Source organism: Bufo gargarizans, chromosome 9 (genome assembly GCF_014858855.1).
Source record: "Bufo gargarizans isolate SCDJY-AF-19 chromosome 9, ASM1485885v1, whole genome shotgun sequence".
Lineage (NCBI taxonomy): Eukaryota > Metazoa > Chordata > Amphibia > Anura > Bufonidae > Bufo > Bufo gargarizans.
Genome location: NC_058088.1, coordinates 4,357,497 through 4,383,880, shown reverse-complemented (window position 1 = coordinate 4,383,880; position 26,384 = coordinate 4,357,497). Strand labels below are relative to the sequence as shown.

General features: G+C 44.8%; 1 protein-coding gene across 1 annotated transcript; it reads right to left on the bottom strand.

Moving 5' to 3' along the window:
- Positions 1-540: 540 nt before the first annotated feature.
- Positions 541-25,708, bottom strand: TSPAN15 (tetraspanin 15). The gene is made up of 8 exons (XM_044306129.1): positions 24,467-25,708; positions 16,049-16,234; positions 15,889-15,963; positions 15,654-15,749; positions 9,930-10,046; positions 7,228-7,275; positions 5,599-5,715; positions 541-1,534 (listed from the first exon to the last, which is right to left on the bottom strand). The coding sequence occupies exons 1-8, from the start codon at positions 24,551-24,553 to the stop codon at positions 1,364-1,366; spliced, it is 897 nt and encodes a 298-aa protein (XP_044162064.1). The 5' UTR covers positions 24,554-25,708; the 3' UTR covers positions 541-1,363.
- Between the last annotated feature and the right edge of the window lie 676 nt (positions 25,709-26,384).

Sequence of the window (26,384 nt, the reverse complement as noted above, 5' to 3'; positions counted from 1 at the left end):
CAGCTGAAGATCATTTTAATATGTATTCAGGATCATAATCCCTGATAAGCAGAGCAGAGAGGAGGATGAGGCAGCTCTTTACCTCAGTGTTGTAAAGTAACTCGCCCTTCTGGGTGATTAGGACAGTTTTTTTGTGTGCTAATAGGACGGTGGCCATTTTATTTCTCCTAATTATTGCTCCCTAGACAAAATAAACCATTATAGCTAATGAAAGGTATTTGGGAATATATTTATACTAAATTAATATTGAACTATTTTCATTTTCCTAATTGCCTGAGAAGCCCTTTAAAAGGGTGTCTCAGACTTTTATACATACATTTATTTGACAAAAGTACATGGCATACTCATATAATATATCCCCAGCACCAGTCGGACCTCCTGAGAAAAGATATTGAGGGCCGCTGCCATCTGGATAACTCTCTTTGTGTACATACAGAGTTTTCATGGACAATTTATGTGCACTTAGATCTGCCCTTGGGGCCTGAAATAGTAAACAGTGCCTTCACAGATTTTGTTCATTTCAAATAACTTTTTTTTTTCCCCATGAGCTGCAGAGTACCCCTTTAAATTGGTGGATTGATTTAGGAAACTAATGTGCTGACACCCCATTAGGGTATTCTGAGGGGCATCACTAGATCAGGACCCACAGCAATTGGCGGGTGCAAAGAATGTCTCTCAGTGGAGGACCTGGTCCCTACCTGCAGCCTGTTCATTTCATTGTGCACAGTGTAATGCTTAATTTCACCTGTGGGTGTGCTGTTGGGTAAATTAACACTTGCTTCCTTAGCAGATTACAGCTGATTTTCTAGGAATCCCAGCACTGGGACCACCATCAATCTTCTTATTTTTTTTGTGGGTTTATATACTAAAAGAGGCTGCAAAAATTTGACAACCCCTTTAAGTTTCCAGTTTGATAGGATCCTGAGGTATGACGTTTTCCTTTTTTGCACCCAAAGTAAAAAAATAAAAAATATACAGATAATCTTGAAACTTGATGCTGTGAAACATTTGGCTATGGCCACAGGATTTTAGGTCTTTTACCACAGTGTGCCGTATATTCATGGCAGCGTTTCCATTTGCTCCTGTATATGAGGTGAATCCTCCTTCGAGTGCACTTCAAGAAAGATGGCAATTTAGCTTAAAGAGTCTCTGAGAACCAATACAGTGATGTCCTATTCAGAACACACCAGGCACGATACATCTTAAAAGTTGTTGGTCAAACTAAAGTGGAAAATGTAGTTTATCAGAAGAGTCCACCAGTCCATTACCTCTAGGACTGGACGTGTTCTCCAATGTTCCAGGTCAGCTCTGGGGTTAATATTTAGTGTTTGTTAGCAGAAGAATTGCTGCTAGGAGAAGGCGCTCAGGCTGTCGATTCCTCCCCTGGATAGCATCGGCAGCAGCCCACGGAGGAGAACTCGATCTCGTGTTTGGTGGACTCACCCTCCAGGAGAACATCAGCAGAGGCATTCCACTCACTAATCATGTCTTCTACTCGGGTCACATAAAGGAGAGAGAGGAGGACTCCAAGGAACTAGTAGAAAGGTAAAGACTCAATGTAAGAATGCATGCATGCAATATAGTATGTATAAGCATATGACCACACAGTCAAGTTTCCTGAAGAATATATATTTTTTTTATTTACCCTGGTTTTGGCTTCGAAAACGGAAAAGCTGACCATGTGGCCATACCGTAAGGAAAAGGAAGGTTGCAAGGTATGGCAGCATGCACTACACATTTAAAGAGTAACTAAACCTTCGGTGGAAAGCTGATGGTGAAGAAGCTCTGCTGCTCAGAGCGCTCGGCCCCTTTGGCTTTTAAGGATCTGCTTGGCGTTTTGGACGTTTGGAGGAAGTATCCATGGAAAGTATATGGGATACATACTCCAAACACTCAAAAACCTGAAAACCTGCAGGTCCAATGAAAGCAGAAGTTGTAGAGCGCTCTGAGCAGCTCTTCTGCAACATCAGATTTCCACCGAAGCTTTACCCTTTAAAAGTCAAAGGCTTATCCACATGGAATATAGGTTAAATGGAAAAAAAAATAATAACTTGTTGTGGTACTTGCAGCTAAATCCGTTACATGCAGATTTTGTCGTAAGGGTGAAAACCTGAGACATAAAATGACATGCTGCAGATTTAACATCCACACAGCGTGCTTATTTAAGCGCAGATTTTTTTTTCCCTGCGGTGTGTGCATAAGATAAAAAACAAAACATTGTACTGTAATATGCTGCAGATATTCTGCCCACAAATCTGCCACATGTGAACATAACCTAAAGGGGTAATAATAAAGATACTAATTGTCTAAGAAAGTTCTGCAACTGTTTCCATTTCTCACCTTTAGGCCTCATGCACACGACCATTGTGTGCATCCGTGTCCGTTGTTTTGTTTTCCGTGATTTTCTGCGGACCCATTGACTTTCAATGGGTCAGTTGAAAACTCGGAAAATGCACCGTTTGTCATCCACGTCCGTGATCCGTGTTTCCTGTCCGTCAAAAAAATATGACCTGTCCTATTTTTTTGACGGACAACGGTTCGCGGACCCATTCAAGTCAATGGGTCCGTGAAAAAACACGGAGGCACACAAGATTGCCATCCGCGTCCGTGATCTGTGTCCGCAGGCTACTTTAGCACAGACAGATCCGCCTGCATACAGCTTTTTCAGAGCTGAGTTTTCACATTGTGAAAACTCAATCCGACAGTATATTCTAACAGAGGCGTTCCCATAGTAATGGGGACGCTTCAAGTTAGAATATACTAAGAACTGTGTACATGACTGCCCCCTGCTACCTCGCAGCATCCGATCTCTTACAGGGGGCTGTGATCCGCACAATTATCCCCTCAGGTGCCGCACCTGAGGGGTTAATTGTGCGTATCATAGCCTCCTGTAAGAGATCAGGGGCTGCCAGGCAGCAGGGGGCAGACCCCGCTCCCTCCCCAGTTTTAAATTCATTGGTGGCCAGTCCCTAAATTAAATTCATTGGTGGCCAGTGCGGCCCCCCATCCCTCCCTCCCCTGTATTAAATTCATTGGTGACCAATGAATTTAATACAGGGGAGGGAGGGGGGCCGCACTGGCCACCAATGAATTTAATACAGGGTAGGAGAGGGGCCGCACTGGCCACCAATGAATTTAATACAGGGGAGTAAGGGGGGTCTGCCCCCTGCTGCCTGGCAGCACCTGATCTCTTACAGGGGGCTATGATACGCACAATTAACCCCTCAGGTGCGGCACCTGAGGGGTTAATTGTGCGGATCACAATCCCCTGTAAGAGATCGGGTGCTGCCAGGCAGCAGGGGGCAGTCATGTACACAGTTCTTAGTATATTCTAACTTGAAGCGTCCCCATCACTATGGGAACGCCTCTGTGTTAGAATATACAGTCGGATCTGAGTTTTCACGATAACTCAAATCCGATGGTATATTCTAACATAGAGGCGTTCCCATGGTGATGGGGATGCTTCAAGTTAAAATATACCATCGGATTGGAGAAAATTCCGATAGGGACTCCTGACTTTACATTGAAAGTCAATGGGGGACGGATCCGTTTGCAATTGCACCATATTGTGTCAACGTCAAACGGATCCGTCCCTATTGACTTGCATTGTAAGTCAGGACGGATCCGTTTGGCTCCGCACGGCCAGGCGGACACCAAAACGACTTTTTTTTAACTTTCCTTTATGTCTGGTGATCCTCCAAAAATCACGGAAGACACACGGAAGAAAAAACGGACACAGATCACGGAACAACGGAACCCCATTTTGCGGACAGTAAAAAGTACTGTTGTGTGCATGAGGCCTTAGCAAGATCTGTGCTTGCTGGTAGGTGAGTGGTAATATTATTGATTACATATTCAATTTGAAAGCCTACATGGACCCAATACTCACCGCAGAAAGTATTGTATTCAGTCCTCTAGGACAAATGGTTTGTAAATAAAATGGATACAACTGAAGCAAATGCTCAGCTCTGAGAGTATACAGTGAGACCAAACGGTTTCGCAAGTTGCACCCACTCACAGCAGCCAATGGCCGCATGCCTTTGCTGCAAAATTATGCGTCCATTGGCTGCTTTGGGTGGTGTGCGGTTAGCCAAACTGTTTGGTTTCATCCTAAGTGCTTGCAGCCCCTTAATGTATACAGGCATGTTCCCATTCATAACATGGTCAGCCATTCATTTGATCAGCTGTTTTGGGCAGGAAAAAACAAACAGAAAAAGGAACCTACCTAATATCTCTCCTGTAGCCATACTGTAGGTCGTTCATAAACACTGATAGTGCAGCACATAAGATGCACACAGCATGTAAGTCGTCCATAAACACCAATAGTGCAGCACATAAGACACACACAGCATGTAAGGCTACTTTCACACTTGCGTTCGGTGCGGATCCGTCTGGTATCTGTACAGACGGATCCGCACCTATAATGCAAACGCTTGCATCCGTTCAGAACGGATCCGTCTGCATTAGACAGCTTTTTTCAGATCTGAGTTTTCACATTGTGAAAACTCAGATCCGACAGTATATTCTAACACAGAGGCGTTCCCATAGTGATGGGGACGCTTCAAGTTAGAATATACTAAGAACTGTGTACATGACTGCCCCCTGCTGCCTGGCAGCACCCGATCTCTTACAGGGGGCTGTAATCCGCACAATTAACCCCTCATGGTGTAAGAGATCAGGTGCTGCCAGGCAGCAGGGGCCAGACCTCCCTCCCTCCCCAGTTTTAAATTTATTGGTGGCCAGTGCAGCCCCCTCCTTTCCCAGTATTAAACTCATTGGTTATCAGTGCGGGGGAGGGAGGGGTCTGGCCCCTGCTGCCTGGCAGCACCTGATCTCTTACAGGGGGCTATGATACGCAGAATTAACCCCTGAAGGGTTAATTGTGCGGATCACAGCCCCCTTTAAGAGATCGGGTTCTGCCAGGCTGCAGGGGGCAGTTATGTACACAGTTCTTAGTATATGCTAACTTGAAGCACCCCCATCACTATGGGAACGCCTCTGTGTTAGAATATACTGTCGGATCTGAGTTTTCATGATAACTCAAATCCGATGGTATATTCTAACATAGAGGCGTGGTGATGGGGACGCTTCAAGTTAAAATATACCATTGGATTGGAGAAAACTCTGATAGGGACTCCTGACTTTACATTGAAAGTCAATGGGGGACGGATCCGTTTGCAATTGCACCATATTGCGTCAACGTCAAACGGATCTGTCCCCTTTGACTTGCATTGTAAGTCAGGACGGATCCGTTTGGCTCCGCACGGCCAGGCGGACACCCGAACGCTGCAAGCTGCGTTTTGGTGTCCGCCTCCAGAGCGGAATGGAGGCGGAACGGAGCCAAACTGATGCATTCTGAGAGGATCCTTATCTATTCAGAATGCATTGGGGATGAATGGATCAGTTCGGGGCCGCTTGTGAGAGCCCTCAAACGGATCTCACAAGCAGAACCCCAAATGCGAGTGTGAAAGTAGCCTAAGTCGTCCATAAACACCAATAGTGCAGCACATAAGACGCACGCAGCATGTAAGTCGTCCATAAACACCAATAGTGCAGCACATAAGACGCACACAGCATGTATAATATATATGCACTCACCTGTGGGAATAGAATACCAAATAATGCTCCAGCCATGATGGTATAATTATCCAGGAACCAGATGATGACGGCATTGGTGCAGCCTCGGACGTAGATAAACTGCTGAGCGGCCTGTCTCTGAACAGGGGAGAGACAACACAGTGTCAAAGGGAATACACAAGACAGCAGTAATAGTAGCAGGAAAAGTGAGAGAGGAGGATAAAGACGATAGATTGTCAGCGTGGACTAAACAGAGGAGCCATTAGGGTGGTTTCATACACCGCAGTTTTAGAGGCTGTTTATTGAGCCAAAGCCAGAAATGATTTCAAAGGGAATGGGAGACATAAAGGAAGAACTTTTGCTTCTCCTTCCATTTTTGGCCAAAAAAATGCATCAAAAGCTTTTAAAAAAATGCTTTGTATGAAACCATTCTAAGGATGCAGCCACGCAGTTTTTGCATCTAAAAACACTGCAACCTTTTTTTTGGCAACTTTTTGTTGGGCATTTTTGGCCCAATAGTATTTTATTTTTATGCCTTGCATTTTTATATAGAAAAGTATGTACCCCCTGTACTGATACTTTCTCTGTAGAGCAGTATGGGAAAAATACTTTAGTCTAAAATAGGCCATGCAAAAATGCAATACACCTTGTCACTTGCATTGCATTTTTTCAAACAACAATTGTTGTCTATGGGACAAAACTGCCAGATCTTGGTCACATTTTTTCCCAGGCGTATTCTCATATATAAGAAATAATAATACAAATAATAAAAAAACTGAAAAAACCCAAGTAAGGCTACTATCACTAACACGTGTGGCTGGGTGTTCTGGCTGGCAAGTTTGGCGGATAATGGTGGAAATTAACCAGACAAAAACTGTTTTTGTCTACCCAATTCTTATTTACCAGGTAGCAGCCGGATCTCTGCCACATTATAGTCTCTACCAGACCAGCCTTCCGGAATTTCATACCGCAGGTGTGAAACTAGCCTAAAACATGTGATCAAAAAATGCCACTCAAAAATGCACAAATTTCATGGTGTTTTTTACAAGCCAAAAAAGGGACCTCCCTTCAAAAAAAGGAAAAAAAATATGGAAGCACGCTAATAGATATACAAAGCCTACAATTTTACTGACACATCAATAGACCAGGGCCCTGTCATGATTATGGTGCCAGCAATAACGGAGCCCATGAGGTCCAGCAGTAGAGAATTCCAGCAAGTGACCCATAGCTGAATGGGTTGGGCACTTTTTTGGTGGGGGAGTGAGGGACATTTCTTCACAATTTTTCTATGATGGACCCATAGTACATCAGTCCAAAATATAGTAACCCAACCAAAAATTTTACCCTAATGTATAAGGATGCGACCGCACTGTCAGGTTTCCCAATGCAGTTTTGGAAGTAAAAAAAATCAGCATAAAAGGAGAAAGCATGAGCGCAGAATCTCCATATTGTGTCCCCAGTCTGACTAATAATAATGAAGGTTGGTGTCACAAGCAAGCAAAGCACTAAAGAGTTAATAAAATGTGCCTTTCATCATCTGAAAATGAGCTTTAATCTTGTCAAAGTGGAAGATATATTTAGTATCAAAGCAAGACGAGTCAATAGACAGACAGTAGGACACATGGGTCAGGCAATGCTCTCATCACATACGATCAGCGTCATGGTCTTGAATCCGCACATTGTATTCAGCACTGCTGTCTGCAAGAAAGAGGAAAGCATCGGTCACGGCTATGAAACTGGCTGCCATATGCAAGGCTGCCCGACTGGATTCCACAGTTTGATGTTTTTTTATGGAAACTGTAAGAACCACATCGGGAAACTACTTTGATCAAGTTTGTAAAGGTCCGGATGTAGTAGAATTAACACGTTACGACAGTGAACTCTACTACATCCGTAACATCATTTCCTCTAAAAGTATCCAAATAAAAACTGCATTACCGGACACAGCCCATGGACAAGGGTGGTAAAAGTCATCTCCTACAATAAGGACTCCCAATGTGAGAGCCAAGGGGCTATCCTCAAGCCTCACAAATGGGTGAGGAGGAGGTCGTAAGCTCCTTCAATCTAAGGCTGGTTTCACACGGGCGTTGCGGATTGGGGCCGGATGCGTTGAGAGTGCGTTTAGTGAAACTCGCACTATTTTGCAAGCAAGTTCAGTCAGTTTTGTCTGCGATTGCGTTTAGTTGTTCAGTTGTTCAGTTTTTTCCGCGCGGGTGCAATGTGTTTTTCACGCAGCCCTATTCACTTCTATGGGGCCAGGGCTGCGTGAAAAACGCTGAATATAGAACATGCTGCGATTTTCACGGAACGCAGAACTGATGCATGAAAAACAACGCTCATGTGCACAGACCCATTGAAATGAATGGGTCAGGATTCAGTGCGGGTGCTATGCGTTCACGTCACGCATTGCACCCGCGCGGAAAACTCGCTCGTCTGACTACCCGTGCACTACATGGCATAAGGATGAGCAAAGAACAAGCCCCAAACCAACCACCAACTGCATCCAAAGCACCCACTAAGGCCTCCCTGACATGTCAGTGAATCACGGACGTGTGCCGTCTGCGTTCTCCACACACTGCACATGTAACCATTGACTAGAACAGGAGTAGGCAAACTACAACTCCCAGCATGCGTACTTCCTCTGCTCTTCTCAGAACTTTCGCAGAAAAGAATGGAGCATGGAATTGTAGCTTCCGCTGGAGTGCCGAAGGTTACTGATCCCTGGACTAGAATGTGTGTATTCACACATCAGTAATTTTCGGCACTGTGGAAGGATGCCCTGTTTTTGTCCGCGATTACGGATTCCTCTGTGAATTAAATTAAAGCCCATCTGTCAGCAGATCTGTACCTATGACACTGGCTGACCTGTTACATGTGCGCTTGGCAGCTGAAGGCGTCTGTGTTGGTCCCATGTTCATATGTGCCCGCATTGCTGAGAAAAATGATGTTTTACTATATGCAAATGAGCCTCTAAAGGCAACGGGGGCGTTACCATTACACCTAGAGGTTCTGCTCTCTCTGCAACCGCTGCCGCCTCTGCACTTTGATTGACAGGTCCAGGCAGTGAAAACGTGATCACACCTGGCCCTGACTTCTCCTAAAGTAAAAGTAAAGAGGGTGCAGCAGTTGCAGAGAGAGCAGAGCCTCTAGGTGTAATGGTAACGCCCCCGTTGCTCCTAGAGGCTCATTTGCATATAATAAAACATCATTTTTCTCAGCAATGCAGGCACATATGAACATGGGACCAACACAGATCTCTTCAGCTGCCAAGTGCACATGTAACAGGTCAGCCAGTGTCATCGGTACAAAACTGCTGACAGATGCCCTTTACGTGATTAGTGAACATGAATTGCGCTAATTGCACTTAATTATTAGGCAGTCTCCATTTTAAATCTTTATGCTTAAATGTCTGTTTGTCTGCTAGCAAGTCACAAAAATGTGACTTTTATACACAGCAAAAAAGAGGAACCAAGCAATATTTTTACAGACAGATACAAATCACGAGTTTAGGCCGCATTGATTCACATGACCTAAGTGTTTTGTGGTCCATGTCGGTTACGGTCATGTGAATAAGCCCTCGTTTGATGTATGTGCAATAACACCTCATGCAGAATATAGTCTATGGGTCTGTGAAAACCACGGACACAACATGGACGGCATCCGCGCTCTGTCAGTGATTTTCACGTACCATTCCTACGAGATGCTTTGGAAACTAATCTTCAGCCTGGCTGTGTCTGTGAAATAGGGATGACATGCAGAGGGTGAAAAACGGACACACTGTCCAAACACGGATCCTTTATGGACCTCTTCACAAATGAGCCATCACATAGACGCCTGAAAGAGGCCTAACCGAAGGAAGGGCGAATTCCACGCTCTGTCCCACCACTTCTAAGCCCTACATCCAGGAAGGGACTCACTTTATCACTCCTCCTGCCCCTGTGACTATGCCCTGGGAGCACCTGCGGGATGGCACATAGTGGTAGTTTCATAACTACCAGGCGATATTCAGGTCTCATAATTCAAGAATAGATGCTCTGCTCTCGTCTAAGTAAATGTACTGCTACGTACAGTGCAGCAGTGGCACACTCTCCATATTTCGGACATTTCATGATGGACTACTGGCACCAGGGGCCTTCTCTTGCACTCAATTTTGGGTGGACATCAACTTGCAGGACACATTAAATCATGTATTAGGCCTGGTGTAGCGCTCTAACTCTAGTGAATTTTGACCCCTATGGCACCAATTGGCCCTTCTACCGTCATTACCCATTTTGTTCCTCAAGAACCCTTGAGATAACCCGTGATGAGGAACACAAGCCTGAAGCATTGCACACAGATGTAGTCATTCATACCTTGTTGGTGATACAGCAAGTATAGGGAACTCCGCATGCAAAAGGCCCGGGGGCCGTGCAAGAGTGATACTCATTCTGCTCCCAGTCCATATACTCTGCTCCACCACAGCACTTGAACTGGAAACAAAAGATGTCATGCCATTAAAAAAAAATGTCCTCTATATACAGATTTATTTTTACTTCCCATTACATAGGAAAACATGGCTGCTTTCTTCTCCACTTCTGTCCGCAGGTTGTTTGTTATATTGTAGCTCAGTCCCATTGACTTTAATGAAGCCGAGCTGTAATACCAGACACAGCCTGTGAACAAATGTGGAGCTATTTCTGGAAGAAAACAACTCTGCCATTATGTACCGTAAATCCCTTCAATCTTTGGGGTAATGGTAACAGGTCAAGTAGATATTGCCCCCCCCCCTTAATTACCCCAGCAGATGCCTCGTTTTGCAGAACATCCACGTGTGCAACTGAGCGGCTTAGAGTCAAGAAGGTGGAGACATTGAGATCTGAAGTCAAGCTTTCCATGCCTAAATCCTGCTCCTTCTGTCTTGATTAATGTTCCTGAGGACAGGGAACATCATCAGCAGTCCTCCCGAGATCTGGTACGCGCGCCGCAGTGCCCTATTTTTTGCATATGCGCAGTGAAGCAGGGTGTACTTGACCAACCTGAGGTCGGGAGTAGGACACAACACACGTGTAAGATCTCAGGATGGCTGATGATGATGCCTTCTGTCTTTAGGAATGTCCACCAAGACTGATGGGGTGGGATTTGGGCATGGCAAGTTTGCCTCCAGTTCTCATCATCTACACCTTCTTGACTCCAAACTGCACATTTGCCTACGAAACAAGCAGTGATTAAAAAGTGGATTTTTGTGGAAAATGAAGATTACGCTTACCGGTAATTGGATTTTCCTGAACCCACGACACCACCACGAGAAAGAGAAAGGATACCCCCCAAAGACAGGAAACCTGAAGTACAAAGAGGAAGAGACTCCACTCCAACTTCAGTATGTATTTCCAAGGATTTGAGGAACTCTGTCCCGAATGGTTAGTATAAATATCTTTATTTTTACTGCAACACCCATGAGTTATCAACCAAGCACCAGAAAGAAAGGGAAGGGACAATAAGGGTGCTGCCGTGGGTTCAAGAAAATCCAATTATCGGTAAGAGTAATCTTAATTTTTTCCCTCACCCACGACAGCACCACGAGATTGAATAACCAAGGAACTATTATGGTGGCATAACGGACGAAAAAACCTTAGAACCAAAAGGAGAAATCAGAAGGAGAATTTAACTGCAAATGATAGTGTTTGAAAAAGGTAGATTGAGAAGACCAAACCGCTGCCTTACAGATATCTTCAATAGAGACAGCAGCTTTCTCAGCCCAAGATGTAGAGAATGCCCTATTGGAATGAGCTTCTAAGGCCTTCTGGAGGCAATTTTCCTGAAGATGAATAAGCCAGGGATACTGCCGATGTAATCCATCTCGCCAAATATTTCTTAGATGCTTGTTGACCCTTATTCTTCCCCTGAAAAAGAATAAACATTGAGGAAGATTTCCTCGAGTCTTTAGTTCTGGATAAGTAATGGACCAGACACCTCTTAACATCTAGACAATGAAAGGACTTCTCCTCCTCAGAGGTAGGATTTTCAAAAAATGTTGGGAGCATAATATCCTGAGACCTATGAAACTTGGAAGCTACTTTCGGGAGTAAAACAGGGTCAGGTCTAATAATTACTCCATCTTCCAAGATCCTGGTATAAGGAGGATTAATAGAAAAATCGACTAAAGCTAATTAATCCTACGTGCGGAGGTTAGAGCAACTTAAGAGACACAACTTAAGTGACAACATTTTGATAGAAATCTCTTTAATAGGCTCAAACGGAGATTTAGTTAGGGCACTTAATACTAAACTTAAATCCCAGGGGGGCACCCTCAGGGATAAATTCAGGGAAGATCTACCAACTGATTTAAAAAAATAAAATAAGAATAGACCACCCAGGAATTCGCTGCAATATTCTCATCAAAAAGGGCAGAGAGCACTGAAACATGAACTTTTAGGGTATTAGCAGATAACCCTAACTGCAAACCTGTCTGAAGGAATTCCAAGATTTTTAGAACTGGAGCAGGAGAGAGAAGATCCTTAAAATCTCAACCCGCAAAGACCAGGAATTTTTTCCAGACTCTAGTGTAAATGGAAACAGTAATCTTCTTTCTACTTGAAGAGTATTCATTAGCTCTGCAGAAAAACCTCTCCTTGCTAACAGAACCCCTTTAAATTCCAAGCAATCAGATGGAGGTTCTCTGTCTGAGGATGGAAAACTAGGCCCTGAAAAAGAAGGTCGTGGGTTATTGGTAAAAGCCATGGGTATGTCACTGACATCTTCCTTAACCAGGTGAACCATGCTCTTTTGGGCCACAATGGGGCTATAAATATGATCCTTGCCTGATCTTTCCTTATCTTTTTAAAAACCCTGGGAATCAACAGAAAGGGAGGGAAGGCATATGATATCGGAAAATTTCACTTGTGGAGGAAAGCATCCAGACCACAGGGGAATTCTTCCGGGGATAGAGATATTTTTATTTTATTTTTTACTTTCCTGTTCTGCACTGTGGCAAAGAGATCTACAGTATGCAGGGGAAACCCCAACTGTCTACAATTTGCTTGAAAATTCTTGGAAAAAAAAATATATCTGACTGAACGTTTTCTGAACCCCTTAGGTGAACTGCCGAGATAGACCTGCAATTCTGTTCGACTATCTGAGAGATTTCACTCAACATTAGCATTAAGCTTCTGCTTCTGGTACCTCCCCGTTTCTTTATGTAAGAAACGACTGTTCTGTTGCACGACATTACTCTCAAGTTCCTGTCTGATAATAACGGTAGAATTTCTAACATTGCAAATTTGACTGCCATTAACTCCTTTATGTTTGAGGAAGCTGACTTCAGACTGCCTTTCCATAACCCCTGAAATGATTGGTTCTGGACATGAGCGCCCCAACCCCAAGGGCTTGCATCCGTCGTTAAACATAGGAGATCTTTCATTTACCAAGGCACTCCTTGAATCAGATTGCCTGTAGTCAACCACCATTTTAGGCCCTCTATAGTCTGATCTGAATTGACCAATTTTGTGTCTAAGGGTTGTTTTCCCTCCTTCCAGGCTGTCAGTATGTCCCATTGAAGATTTCTCAAATTAAATTGGGCCCATATAACTGCAGGAATGCAAGATGTCAGACTTCCAAGAATCGACATACCTTTTCTTAGTGAGATTATCGGATTCTTGATTAGGATTTCTATCTTCTTTTTTAAGCTTAAAATCTTGCCCTCTGGTAAAAAAAAAAAAAAAAACACTTTTGTGTTTGAAATCCAGTATCACTTTTGAAATCCAGTATCAAGCCTAGAAACTGCAGAATCTGCACGGGATCCGGTTGTGACTTCTCCATGTTTAGAATCCATTCCAATTTCTTCAAGATTTGAGCCACTTCCTGTACCGCTTTTCTGCAGGTCTCCTAGCTTTCTGCTACTATCAAAAAGTCGTCTAGATAGGGAATGAAGAGTATGTATTTTTCTCAGATGTGGGCCACATCTCTGAAACCACCTTGGTAAATACTCTGGGAGCCATCGATAAACCGAAAGCAAGGTCCTGAAACTGCAGATGTCTGGTAACCCCTTCTATCTTCACCGCTACTCGAAGAAACTTTTGATGATCCTGATGTATAGGGAGATGGAAAAAGCCATCTTTTAAATCTAGCCATAAAGTAACCTGGAAAGAGCAAATTTATTGCCGATTTTATCGTCTCCATCTTGATTTTGTTTTACGAGCAAGAATTGATTTAGCTCTTTTCCATTTATTATTGTTCTGTATGAACCGTCTAGTTTTCTCACCAGATAGAGAGGAGAATAAAAACCTACTCCCTCTTGTCCCCCCTGGGACCGGCACCAGTACATTTTTCTTTATTAGATTCAGAACTTCTGACTCCACCCTGGCAGATTTTGTTACCACGAATCTTAATAGCGGAAGGGAATGAAATTCCAGTTTTAATCCCTGCCCCAAGGGGTCTAAAACCCATGCACTTCTGGAGATCTATTTCCATGCAGGAAGATTTTTTTTTAACCTTTCTTCCTACATGAAACCTGCCATCATTGTTGATCAGGTTTTTTCTCATCTCCAAAGGATTGATTGAAGAAGAAATCTTTCCCACCTTTCCTTTGGGATCTAAGTTTGAAGTCTTTATCTTTTCTATCTCCTTCTCTGTTACTTCTAAAGGTACGAAAGGAGCGATTAAATCTACCCCTTCACAGGGCACAGCACAAAGTTTATTTTTTGATTGTAAATCTCCACTCCAGTTTTTTAGCCATAAGGCTCTACGTGCTGAATTAGCCAGGGCCGAAGAACGAGCCTCTAACCATAATGGAATCTGCCAAGGCCTCCTCTAGATAGTCAGCAGCCTTTTTAATCGTTGGAAGCCCAGCAAAGATCTCTTCTCTGGGGCATTTGTTCTTAAATTTGGTCCTCTAGCTCTGGCAGACAAATAGTTAATGAAACGAGTAGTACAGGTAGAAGCAATAGAAGGTCTGAATGACGAGGTGGAAGCTTCCCGGGCCCCCCTCAAAAAGCCACCCGCTTTTTTGTCTAAAGGGTCTTTTAGAGATCCCATATCTTCAAAAGGATAGCCATCTATTTTAGTGGCTTTATTCCAAGAGGCAGAAATGTCCTCCGAAAAGGGATATTTTCTTTTTAGATTTTTTACCAAAAATATAAACTCTTTTATTAGGCCTTTTCCATTCTCCCTTAAAGGGAAGCTGTCATCAACTTTATGCAGCCTATACTATACTAACCGCAGTATAAAGTAGAGACAGGTGGTTCCTTATTTCTTCTTTTAGTTAGTGCTTTTTTAGCTTTTCCCTGAAAATACATATACATAAATACCATCAGTACCGATTATGTACATTTGGCCAGAGGCCTCTCCCCCCCCCTCTTGTAGGTACCAGGGCCAGAGTAGATCATCAACCATGTCCTTTCTTTCCTCCTCCATAGTATCTTTCCAGAAGAGTTTTAGCGCTCCTTATCCAGAACACCCTGGTTCTACCAGGAGACGCTACATGCGGTCTATTCTCATGAAAACCCGCTGGCGGCTTACTTCCGGGTATCGCGCCTCATATGCACCCGCGTGCGTTCCAAGCCTCAGCCTGGATTTCTCCTCTCCCATAGCGCTACTCAAGGCTGGAAGCAGGCGCTCGTCCTCCACGGACAAGATGACGATCCTTTCTGCCGGAAAGAGATGCTTCTAGTGCCGCTCCATTAGCACTGAAGCACCATGCCTCCAAACGCTGTTAAGCCCTCCCTAACTGTCGCGTCTCTGCCGGACCTACCGTGCACTACTCATGCCGAGTGTCAGCAGACTGGGGGACCGCAGGTAAGAAAGAGGCACCCAAAGGGGGGGGGAAGCTATAGTACTACAGGCCTCCCCTCTAAAGACAGAAAACCATACTGAAGTTGGAGGGGAGCCTCTGCGTTTTTGTCCTTCAGGTTTCCCCATCTTTGGGGGGATCCTCTCTCTAGTGGTGCTGTCGTGGGTGAGGGGAAAATAAAGCATTTGCTGAGGCAATTAAGAACACCACCGGGCACATGAGGAGAAGAATAGTCAGGTACTCCTAGTGGCTTGAGGATAATATCTAGGTTCCCTAGTTTGACACTAATGGGACTGGATTTGTAAATATTCACCTGTGTTTGCACAAAGTCCATTATATTTTTGAAGTCAAGATCATCGTAGTAATTCCGTATTCCCTTCCGAATGTTTTTATTCAGGAGATCCATGGTCTGGTATAAAGAGAGAGACACCATTATTGATCTGTGGCTTGGAGGAGGTGCCCCCTGATCTCTCCATACAAAACATGAGGCATTGCTGGAGACCAGGAGCAATGGTCAGAGGTAAGATGGTCACCTACACAGTCCTCACCTGATTTTTAAAGAGCAAGGCAACGATCCCTCCAGTCAACTCCAGAATTAGGCAGACCCCCAGGGTATACATGAACTGCAAAGATGAAACCGAAATACGAGGATGTAATATGGCCATCGAAACTAGTATATACCATTTCCCGAATGACGCCGACACTCACCACTTTGAGCAGGCACAAGTTATCCCGGAGCGAGGCCAATACTCCAATGAAGGACACAACAAACATGAGCACTCCCAGGAGGATGAGGATGATGGCAGGAGCTAGGAAGGCGCCATGTAAAGTCTTGTATTTCTGCCTCTCGACTTCAGCGTAGATCCCAACTGCCAGGACAAGAGCGCCGAACAGCTAGGGAGGAAGAGAGAACCATAATCTAGACAAAACATATAATAAAAAACAGAAAATACAAAAATCACCAGTAAATGTACAGAAGACTATTGAATCGTCTCCAGTTTAGTCAAGTGGTTAAAAAATATTCCTGGGAAAACTGGGTGACCAATATGGCTAGCATTAAAGGGGGTGTCAGATTTTTTAACTGATGACCTATCCTCTGGGTCATCAGTATCTGATCCGTGAGTGTCCGACACCCGGGACCCCCGCCGATCAGCTGTTTGAGGAAGCAGCGGCGCTCTCAGTAGCACAGCGCCTTCTCTCACAGCGCCATACATTGTATAGTGGCTGTTCTTGGTATCGCAGCTCGGTCCCATTCACTTCAATAGGTTTGAGCTGTGACATCACGTAGCCCAGGGGAATTTGTAAAAAGGCTGTGGACATCCCCTTTAAAAAAAATAGTTGTGAGTAATAAGTGTCTGATTGAGGATCTGGGATCCCCACCAATCATGACAATTGGTTCCTTTGTCCCCTTTTTGAATGGAAGTGCGGTCAGGTATACGCACTACCACTTGACTGAGATAGCCTAGTACAGAGCTTCAGCAGTCCCATAGACGCTCAGGGGAGTGGGGGTTTCAGTGGTTAGGACAACCATTGATCACACATATGACCTATCGTGTGGATAAGTGATCAGTGGTCATTCTAGGACCTCTCCTGTCATGTCTGTTCTAGTAACCACTTGCATTCCCCAGGTGTTAACAGTTCTGGAGCATCTATTCATAAGACTACGTTGTGTCATTCCTTTATTATTCCTGCTAGAAGTTATAAATTAATTGCTCACAGTTTACAATGGGGATCCAGATGGGTGTTGACCGTTGGGGGTGTCCCTGCAGCACAATCAGACACTGGCAGCCCTGATTGGATAGTGTCAGACTGTGCAGGGACACACTCCCAACTGGTAACACTCATCTGGACCTTCATAGTAAACTACTGGTTTGTAACTTTACTGGTCACGTGATTGACACACACAGGTTCACAGCGCGTTACAGTCCATTCACTTGCGTCATCACATGACCAGGACAGAGTTTTATTCAGGGGCAGCAAACAATAAAAGCAAGCTGAGATCTTGAAAAACGGTGGGAAAAAAAAATAGGGAAATTTTCATTACACAAAGAAAAATAAATATTCACTGAAACGGTTAAAGGGGTTGTAACTTCAGCAAATGGCATTTATCGTGTAGAGAACATTAATACAAGGCACTTACTAATGTATTGTGATTGTCCATGTTGTCTCCTTCGCTGGCTGGATTAATTTTTCCGTCGCCATAAACACTGCTCGTTTCCAGGTGTTACAAACACCGTTCCAGCGCAGATACGCGGTAGGCCGGGATGGGAGCTGCTGCGCATGCGTGCCTATGTGCGCTCCCACGGTCTCGGCCACCAGAGAGATCGGCCCTTTTTCCTATAGTGTGCAAGCACGACCACCACTGCTGGACTTGCACGGTGGTCATAATCCCTGGATATGAGCAGTGTATAATGTGATGGAAAAAGTATCTAGCCAGCAAAGGAGACAATATGGACAATCACAATACATTAGTAAGGGGCTTGTATTCACTTTCTCTACATGACAAATGCCACTTACTGAAGTGAGACGGACCCCTTTAACAACCTTGTAAGTAGAATGCAAGGACCGTACAAGATACGTGTAAAGACGGGGAGCTCTCAGATGTTTCCAGGCCAGTTCCCTATTCTCTAGGACCCACACACAGCACACAGTTTACCTAACGCTGCATACCTGACATATGTGAAAGAATGTCACCTACACCCCCACAAGCCTGGACCTGACCTGAAAAAATCCCCCCTCTCCTAATTATATGGGAATCTTCTCCTTTCATCTTTAGGCATTATCACAAGAGAGACGCTTTGAAAACCAGGGGTGGGGTGAAACCACAGAAAGATAAGCGACATGTAAAGTAAAATCTGCACTCGTGGTAATAATTTTGGCACATCTCGCCAGGCGCTGGCACACAGTAGGCATTTCAGGTGTAACTTGCGCCATAAAGCTGGCCTAATTAATCTTAAATCTGTCAGGCCCCTCCCTGCCTGCTTCTTACAAAAGTGGCGAGTGCGGAGTAAGGGGACATGCACACAGCAGTGCAGTCTACGTGGATTTTCGTGCAGTTTTTGCCGTTTCCACACTGAAATCCACACACTTTGGGGTCTGCAAAAAATGCATTTTGGGGTCTGCAAAAAACACAGACCGTTTGCATTCCGTGTTTTGTGGATCGGAACAGCTGGCCCTTAATGGAAACATCCTATCCTTGTCTCTAATGCGGACAATAATAGGACACGTTCTATTTTTTTGCGGAACGCACACATGCACATGTAGTAACTTCCATTTTTTTGGGCGGACCCATTAAAATGAATGGTTCCGCATACGGTCCGCAAAAAAAATAAAAAATAAATGGAACGGACACGAAAAGAAAATAAGTTCGTGTGAGTCTTTACTATATTTTTTCGGCAGATTTTGTGGCAGATTTTGCCCCGGATCTCTCTCTTTGCAAAGGGTTAAATCTGCACTGAAACACACAAACAACGGACATACAGTCGATTTCAAAATCTGCATCGCAAAGTTTCCGCGTGAAAGATTTCCACACCGTGTGCATGAGATTTTGAAAATGTAATCTACTTATCTGGTACTGTATTAGGGCTCATGCACAGAACCGTTTTTTTTCTGTCCACTTCCGATCCGCATTTTTTTGCCGATCAGATGCGGAGCCATTCGCTTCAATGGGGCCGCAATAGATGCAGTCAGCACAACGTGTCCTGTCCGCTTCCGTATGTCCGTACTGTTGCAAAAAAATGGAATATGTCCTATTCTTGTCCGTATTATGGACAAGGATAGGACAGTTCTATAGAGAGCTGGACATTCCGTTCCGCAAAATGCGGTGCGCACACGTCGGTATCAGTGTTTAGCAAATCCGCAATGTGCAAACTTCAAAATCGGCTACAACTGTGTGCATGAGCCCTTAGGGTCCATTAACACATCCGTAGTGTATTGCGGATCCGCAATACACCCGGCCGGCACCCCCACAGAACTGCCTATTCTTGTCCGCAATAGCGGACAATAATAGAACGTGTTCTATTTTTTTTCGGGAGCCGCTGTCCGCATCTCTTCCGCCCCATAGAGAATGAATGGGTCCGGATTTGTTCCGCAACGTTGCGGACTGAATCCGGACCCATTCTACGGACGTGTGAATGGAAACTTATGGTGAGGATCCTAAAAATTCGGAAAGTGTTGCTTCTTTTCTACACCAGAAAACTGATGTAGAACACACAGAAAACCTGCAGCGTAATACAGTGCCAGCTAAGGCTACTTTCACATTAGCGTTTTTTGCGGATCCATCGTGGATCTGCAAAAACACTGCCGTTACCATAATACAACCGCATGCATCCGTCATGAACGGATCCGGTTGTATTATGTCTTATATAGCCATGACGCCATTGAAAGTCAATGGGGGACGGTTCCGTTTTCTATTGTGTCAGAGAAAACGGATCCGTCCTGACACACAATGTAAGTCAATGGGGACGGATCTGTTTTCTCTGACACAATAGAAAACGGATCCGTCCCCCATTGACCACATCACCGACAGAAAAACCCTGCTTGCAGCGTTATTCTGCCCACGATGGGAGCGCAACCAAACGGAACGCATTGTGGTGCATTCCGTTTCGTTCAGTTTTGTCCACATTGACAATGAGTGGGGACAAAATGGAAGCGTTTTCTTCCGCTATTGAGATCCTACGACTGATCTCAATAGCAGAATTGAAACCGCTAATGTGAAAGCAGCCTAGGTAAACAATTTAGGATGAGTTCACATCACGTTTTATGCCTCCGTTTGACGTACACAGTTTAAAAAAAAAAAAAAAAAAAAAAAACTTTTTTTTTTTTACAATTTCAACTCTGTGGTGACGGATGCCACTGTATGGTAGCCGTCTGAGGCATCAGTTTAACGTATAAGTTTTTTGTATACATTAAACGGACAGGAAAAAGTAGCCTTTATTAGGTAGATTATTTTCAAAATTTTGCAGAAATTGACCTGCAGTCTGCATTTTTAAATCCTCTGCATGTCAATTTTTTTGGTGGATTTTGTAAAGGGCGAGATCTGGGACAAATCCGTGACAAAACCCACAAGGAATTGATGGGGAGACACAGCAAAAGCTGCACAAGAATCCACATAAACCATACTGCCGCGTGCACTAAGTTTTTCTGTTTTTACGTTTTTGTGGCTAATTTGCCGTGTTTTTTCAGGTGCTGTATGTTTCCTGTGTCTTAAAGGAAAGTAACTCCTGTGTGTCCTGACCACTTTCCAGTAGGTGTGCCATTAAGGTATAAGGCCATCGCTGATAACACGGCACTCCTTGCTGTAACAGGAACTGATAAGGGGGGGGGGGGTCACTGGAAAATATAGTCACTTCACTGGGTGACCTTGGGGTTTTATTACACTGACAGAGGAGCCTCAAGGCGGATTTACACTGCCCGATAATCAGGCAGATTATCGGGAACGACCGTTCCTGTGAACGCTCGTTCCCGACAATCCGTCTGTCTAAATGTGCCGCCGATCACTCAATGAATGAGCAAATTGCTCGTTCATCGGGTGATCCCGTCGTTCATTCAGGCACCTAAATCATCATTTCTGGACAGCAGATCGTGCCGTCTAAACGGTGATCTCCTGCCCAGAAACAATGCAGCTGTATGAGGAGGAGCGATCGCAAAAGCAATTCCTCGTTCTCATACTGTGGAGGTGATCGCTGCATGTAAACGCAGAGGTCTCCTCCACTGAACGAGCAGCAGACTGACGGGAAGGAACGCTTTCTTCCCGACAATCGGCTGTTACATCGTGCAGTGTACACCTGCCTTTATGATTGTCGGGAAGGAAGCGTTCCTTCCCAGTCAGTCGGCTGCTTGTCGGTGAAGGGGACCATCTGCTATTACATGCAGTGATCTCCTCCACAGTATGGGGAGGAGAGATCGCTAATGCCATAGCTTGTCCCCATACAGAATCATTATTTGCCAGCATTAGACAGTACAATCTACTGCCGGCAGATGGTGATTTTTGTGACTGCATAAAAGGAGCGTTTGCTCGTTCATCGGGTAATCGGTGGCACTTTCACATAGGCCGATCATCGCTAAAGAGCGCCAACCCTCACAGGCCTTAGATAGTCTGTCAACTATTCCTCCGTGCACATGCAAGCTTGGCTGGGCATGCATATCTTCTCAATAGGGAGAGGCGAATAAGCCACTGCTAGACACCTTTGGCAGCAGCTTATCTCCCATGAGAACAAAGGACAGGGTGTGCTGAAATCTCAAGACTGGCTCTGAGAAGGCAAATAAAACTTAAAGGGGTATTCCAGGATTGTGATACTGGTGGGTTATCCTCAGGATAGTATTCCCCCCCAAAATGTGCATTTCCGTTGTGGCTTTAGCGCTGGAACTACACATAGCTTCATCCATTGTGTTGTGGATGGAGCAGGTAAGCTCTAGTGCTGTCTACAATGGATGCAGGGATGTAGTCCCAGTACCTACTTCTGGCACCAAAGCTACTTTGAAATAGTTGATCATGGGGTGTGGGGTGTTGGACCTCTGCCGATTTGCTATAGATGGTCAGTATATCAATATCAAAATCCTTGATGAGCCATTTGGCCCACCTGCACACGTTGCGGATTACGTGTGTATTCTCATGCAGAAAAAACGCAGCGTAATACAGCACCAGCAAAGAGTAGGACATCAGACAATCTCATGTACACTTTGCTTTTTTTTTCCGTGCAAAAATTTACCGCAGTGTGGATTTAGGAATCGACAGCATATCAACTGTTTGTGCGATTTTTAGTGCGGATTTCACCCTCTTCAATGGATAAATTAGACCTGCAGAAAATCTGCATCAAATCCGCACACAAAAAAAAAAAAAAAAAAAAAAACGCATAAAAAAAACGGTATAAATAGTACAGATTTTGTACGGATTTGATGTGGATTTTCTGCAGGTAGCTGCACACAGTGCGGATTACACGCGGTTTTCGTAGATTTCTTGCAGAGAAACCATAGCGTAAAGGCTCATGCACATGGCCGTTGCCCGATCATGTCCGTATTGCGGCCTGCAAACAGCAGGTCCGGAATATAAAAGGCACCGGCCGTTTGTGCACCGCACAATGGGTCCGCAATCCAGAAGGTGCGGAAGGGAGGCAGGAACCCCAAGGAAGAACTGCGGAGTGCTTCCATGGGTTTTCTTCCATCACTACTTTTTTTGTGGTGCGGACAGTCTGATGCGGATCGTGGCCCCCATTCAAATGAATAGGTCCTGCCTCTGCATACAGCGGCCCTACGGTTAGTGCCCGATGATTGCGGGCCGCCATTTGTGGTCCGCAGCATGGGCCCGGCATAAGCCCTACTACAGTACCAGCAAAGTGAGATTAGGCTAGCTTCACATCTGCGTATTTCATTCCGGCAGGCTGTTCCATCAGAGAATGAACCAGATCCGCCATTGCTGTATGCAAACAGAATGGCCGCCAGCCCCAGTAATGTATAACGGGTACCAGCAGACGTCAGCATCCGGCTGACACAAAACTACTGCATGCTGCACTTTGTGTCCGGACGATCCTCCGCTTGCCTGCCGGAACAGAGGTAAAGGTAGCCTTAGGCCTCATGCACACAGCCGTTGTTTTGTTCCGCATCCAAGCCGCAGTTTTTGCGGCTCGGATGCGGACCTATTCACTTCAATGGGGCCGCAAAAGATGCGGACAGCACTCCGTGTGCATCCGTTGCTCTGTTCTGTAGCCCCGCAAAAAAAAAAAAAAAAAAGAACATGTCCTATTCTTATCCGTTTTGCGGACAAGAATAGGCATTTCTACAATGGGCCACCCGTTCCGTTCCACAAATTGCGGAAGGCACTTGGGTGGCTTCTGTTTTTTGCAGATCCGCGGTTTGCGGACCGCAAACAACAGAACGGTCGTGTGCATGAGACCTTAGACAAATCTCACGTATGCTGCTTTTTTTCCTTAGGTGCAGAAATTGACCTGTTGTGCCAATTTTTTAATTCCCACCATGTCAATTGTTTGTGCGATTCCGCTCCTTCTGTAGAGTGGTTTTCCCCAAAGACGTCAATGGGGTTGTTTACATAAACTGGAAAAAAAAATGCATAAAAAATAAATAAATAAATAAATGCACCAAAACAGATAAATGGGGGGGGGGGGGGGGTGGATTTAGGTCAAAACCGCACAAAGAAACGCACACAAATCTGCATTATTTATTGTAGTTTTGTTGCGTTTTTTGTTGTTGATTTTGTTGCATATTTTATGTTATGTTGAAGTCTATGGTGAAAACCACTCTAATAACTATTGAATTTCTGTCCTTTCCTGCACAAAGTCCTTTCCTGCACAAAGTCCTTTCCTGCACAAAGAATACTGGGCAAAAATGATCTCTGAAGCCAAATTGTAAATGCAGCCAATCAGTTCAGAATCAGTACAAGATATATAATACATAGGCCTCATATATATGGACAAATAGCATCAGTAGACCTTGGCTGAAACTCCAGTCCTAATTTTATGTCTGGAGAAAAGCCACCGAAAAACTACTCCAGCCAGGGGCTGGCGTCGATTTTCCAGCAGGCACAAGATGATCAGAGATGCAAGACGCATGCCCCTTTATAAATTAGGAGCATCTCCCAGCAGCAGAACCAGTGTAAAAAGACCATGTAAAAATGATGGTCTTAATAAATGACCTACATGAAGTTTTACAAGACCACCACACACTTCCGCTGGTCGTATCTGGTATTGCAGGTCATCCCCATTTATGTCAATGGAACACAGGAATCAGGTTTTCTCCATTAATATAAAATAATGAAGTTCAGATTCAGTCTAGTCATGTAAGATGAACACACCTTGAGCGAGCACGCCGGGTAACCGCCTAGCGATCGGATCCCCTGTAACTGGTCCGGCTAGTTTCATTGCTTTTTGTTGTGTGCATTTTCTCTTTATTCAATAAGCAAATATGTAACCAACTAAATCCTGATCATACAGCCTGCAACTATGTGACATCACCCTACAGTCAATGCAACGACATGCTACAGATGGACCTGGCTGCAAAACAAGGACTTACAAAACTCCATTGACTCCCAGCAGCTTCCATAGGTCACAGTTCTAGTGTAATACACACTGTAAGATCCTAATCCCACACAGTCAAAACAGAAAGGCAACTTACCCAGAATATAGTACAGTATACAATGAGGGTAAATTTCAGGCACAGGTACGGGAACCTGGAGCAGTACCGAACCTCTCCAGTAGCCATGACACTGCACGAAAGTAGGACCCAGGACTCTTAGTAGCACTATTGGGAAGCTGTAGCCCAGGTAAAGGGGGTGCCTCCTATGTTCCTTGCAGAACAGGTAATTGAGACTTCCTTTGTAGGTCAGGTAGTGAGGGGAAGCACCTTGAAGCCCATGTGGTTTAGAAGAAGCCCAGGTAGTTTAGTAGAAGCTCACTGAAGCCCAGGTAGTTTAGAAGAAGCTCACTGAAGCCCAGGTAGTTTAGAAGAAGCTCACTGAAGCCCAGGTAGTTTAGAAGAAGCTCACTGAAGCCCAGGTAGTTTAGAAGAAGCTCACTGAAGCCCAGGTAGTTTAGAAGAAGCTCACTGAAGCCCAGGTAGTTTAGAAGAAGCTCACTGAAGCCCAGGTAGTTTAGAAGAAGCTCACTGAAGCCCAGGTAGTTTAGAAGAAGCTCACTGAAGCCCAGGTAGTTTAGAAGAAGCTCCTTGAAGCTCAGGTAGTTTAGAAGAAGCTCCTTGAAGCTCAGGTGGTGTCGAAGAAACTCCTTGAAGCATAGGTAGTGTAGGAAAAGGTCCTAGAAGTCCAGGTAGTGTAGGAGAAGCTCCTAGAAGTCCAGGTAGTGTAGGAGAAGCTCCTAGAAGTCCAGGTAGTGTAGGAGAAGCTCCTAGAAGTCCAGGTAGTGTAGGAGAAGCTCCTAGAAGTCCAGGTAGTGTAGGAGAAGCTCCTAGAAGTCCAGGTAAATTAGGAGAAACTCCTTGAAGCCGAAGTAGAGCAAGAAATCTTCCTGCAGAAGGTAACTGCCTATGCCTCATCAGCTGTCAGCAGGCACAGGTAAAGTGCGGCACAAGATGAATGTGAACAGGGATAGTACAAATTGCTGTCGGGGTGTGAATGGTTGAATAGCAATAGGAGGGGTCAGGCTGTGTATTCAGCTGCACACTGGCCTTGGATGGGTGTGATGGGCGGCTGTGCAGGGTGACTTGCAGCTGTAGTGTTGCTGACGGGTGTCGGTCACACCAGGAAACAGGATCATCCAGGACTGTGGAGCCGGCAGGCAGTCCTCTGTGTGCAGCCTGCGCTGCTCAGAAGTTGGCCTCTTGCAACTAGCAAAAATAGATCCCCTGGCCGCTCATCGCAATGGGTGGCCTTCCTTTGGCAAGCTGCGGGGCTTCCCTCAGCTGTGGGCAGGGACTGGTAAACGATTGGCCGTGCCAGCTTGTTGCTGTGCCTCCTCCCAAGGTGTGTCACTGTATGACCACAGCCTCAGCTGACTCCGAGCTGATCCCTGCATGCTCCTGCTGATGCTGCACATCCAGGGCTGCCCGCTCCAGGCCCCACACATGCAATTAGCAAATCCCCAAGTGATACAAATGGAAAATGAAAGTTATCATTTCTAAGTGAGAGTATAAATTATTGTAAAAGCACAAAAAAAAAGATTTTTTCCTGCAATAAATATAGTCCCAGCCAATGCAGAGATTTTTTTTCTTTATTTTTTTTTCTTCCAGATTTCTATTCTATCGCTGACGTGTGCTAATCGCATTTTCCGGACAACACACGTACCCATTGATTTAAATGTGTCTGTTCAAATGTCAGTCAGTAAAAAAAATCACGGAGACACGCATTACTTTGATCCGTGATGCGGCCAAGCACGCCCATTGAAGTCTGTGGGTCAGTGAAAATCACGGACACGCCACGGATAGGAGATTCTTTGGAAATAAATTTTTAGCTGAGCGACGTCAGTGAATTACGGATGACACACGGATGGTAAAAACGGACACACAAATGAAACGTGTACGCTTTTTTTCACGGACGTGTCACTGACACAGAAATGTGGAAGAGGTCCGAGTCTGCCAC

What these genes read in the sequence shown, in the direction of transcription:
- TSPAN15 (XM_044306129.1), bottom strand. Translation starts at nt 24,553, where the DNA reads ATGGCTACTGGAGAGGTTCGGTACTGCTCCAGGTTCCCGTACCTGTGC. An exon ending in TGGACTTTGTGCAAACACAG is followed by an intron (nt 10,047 to 15,653) that starts GTGAATATTTAC and finishes TTTTGTTTCCAG; the next exon opens with TTCAAGTGCTGTGGTGGAGC. An exon ending in TTGGTATTCTATTCCCACAG is followed by an intron (nt 1,535 to 5,598) that starts GTGAGTGCATAT and finishes CCTTTCTACTAG; the next exon opens with TTCCTTGGAGTCCTCCTCTC.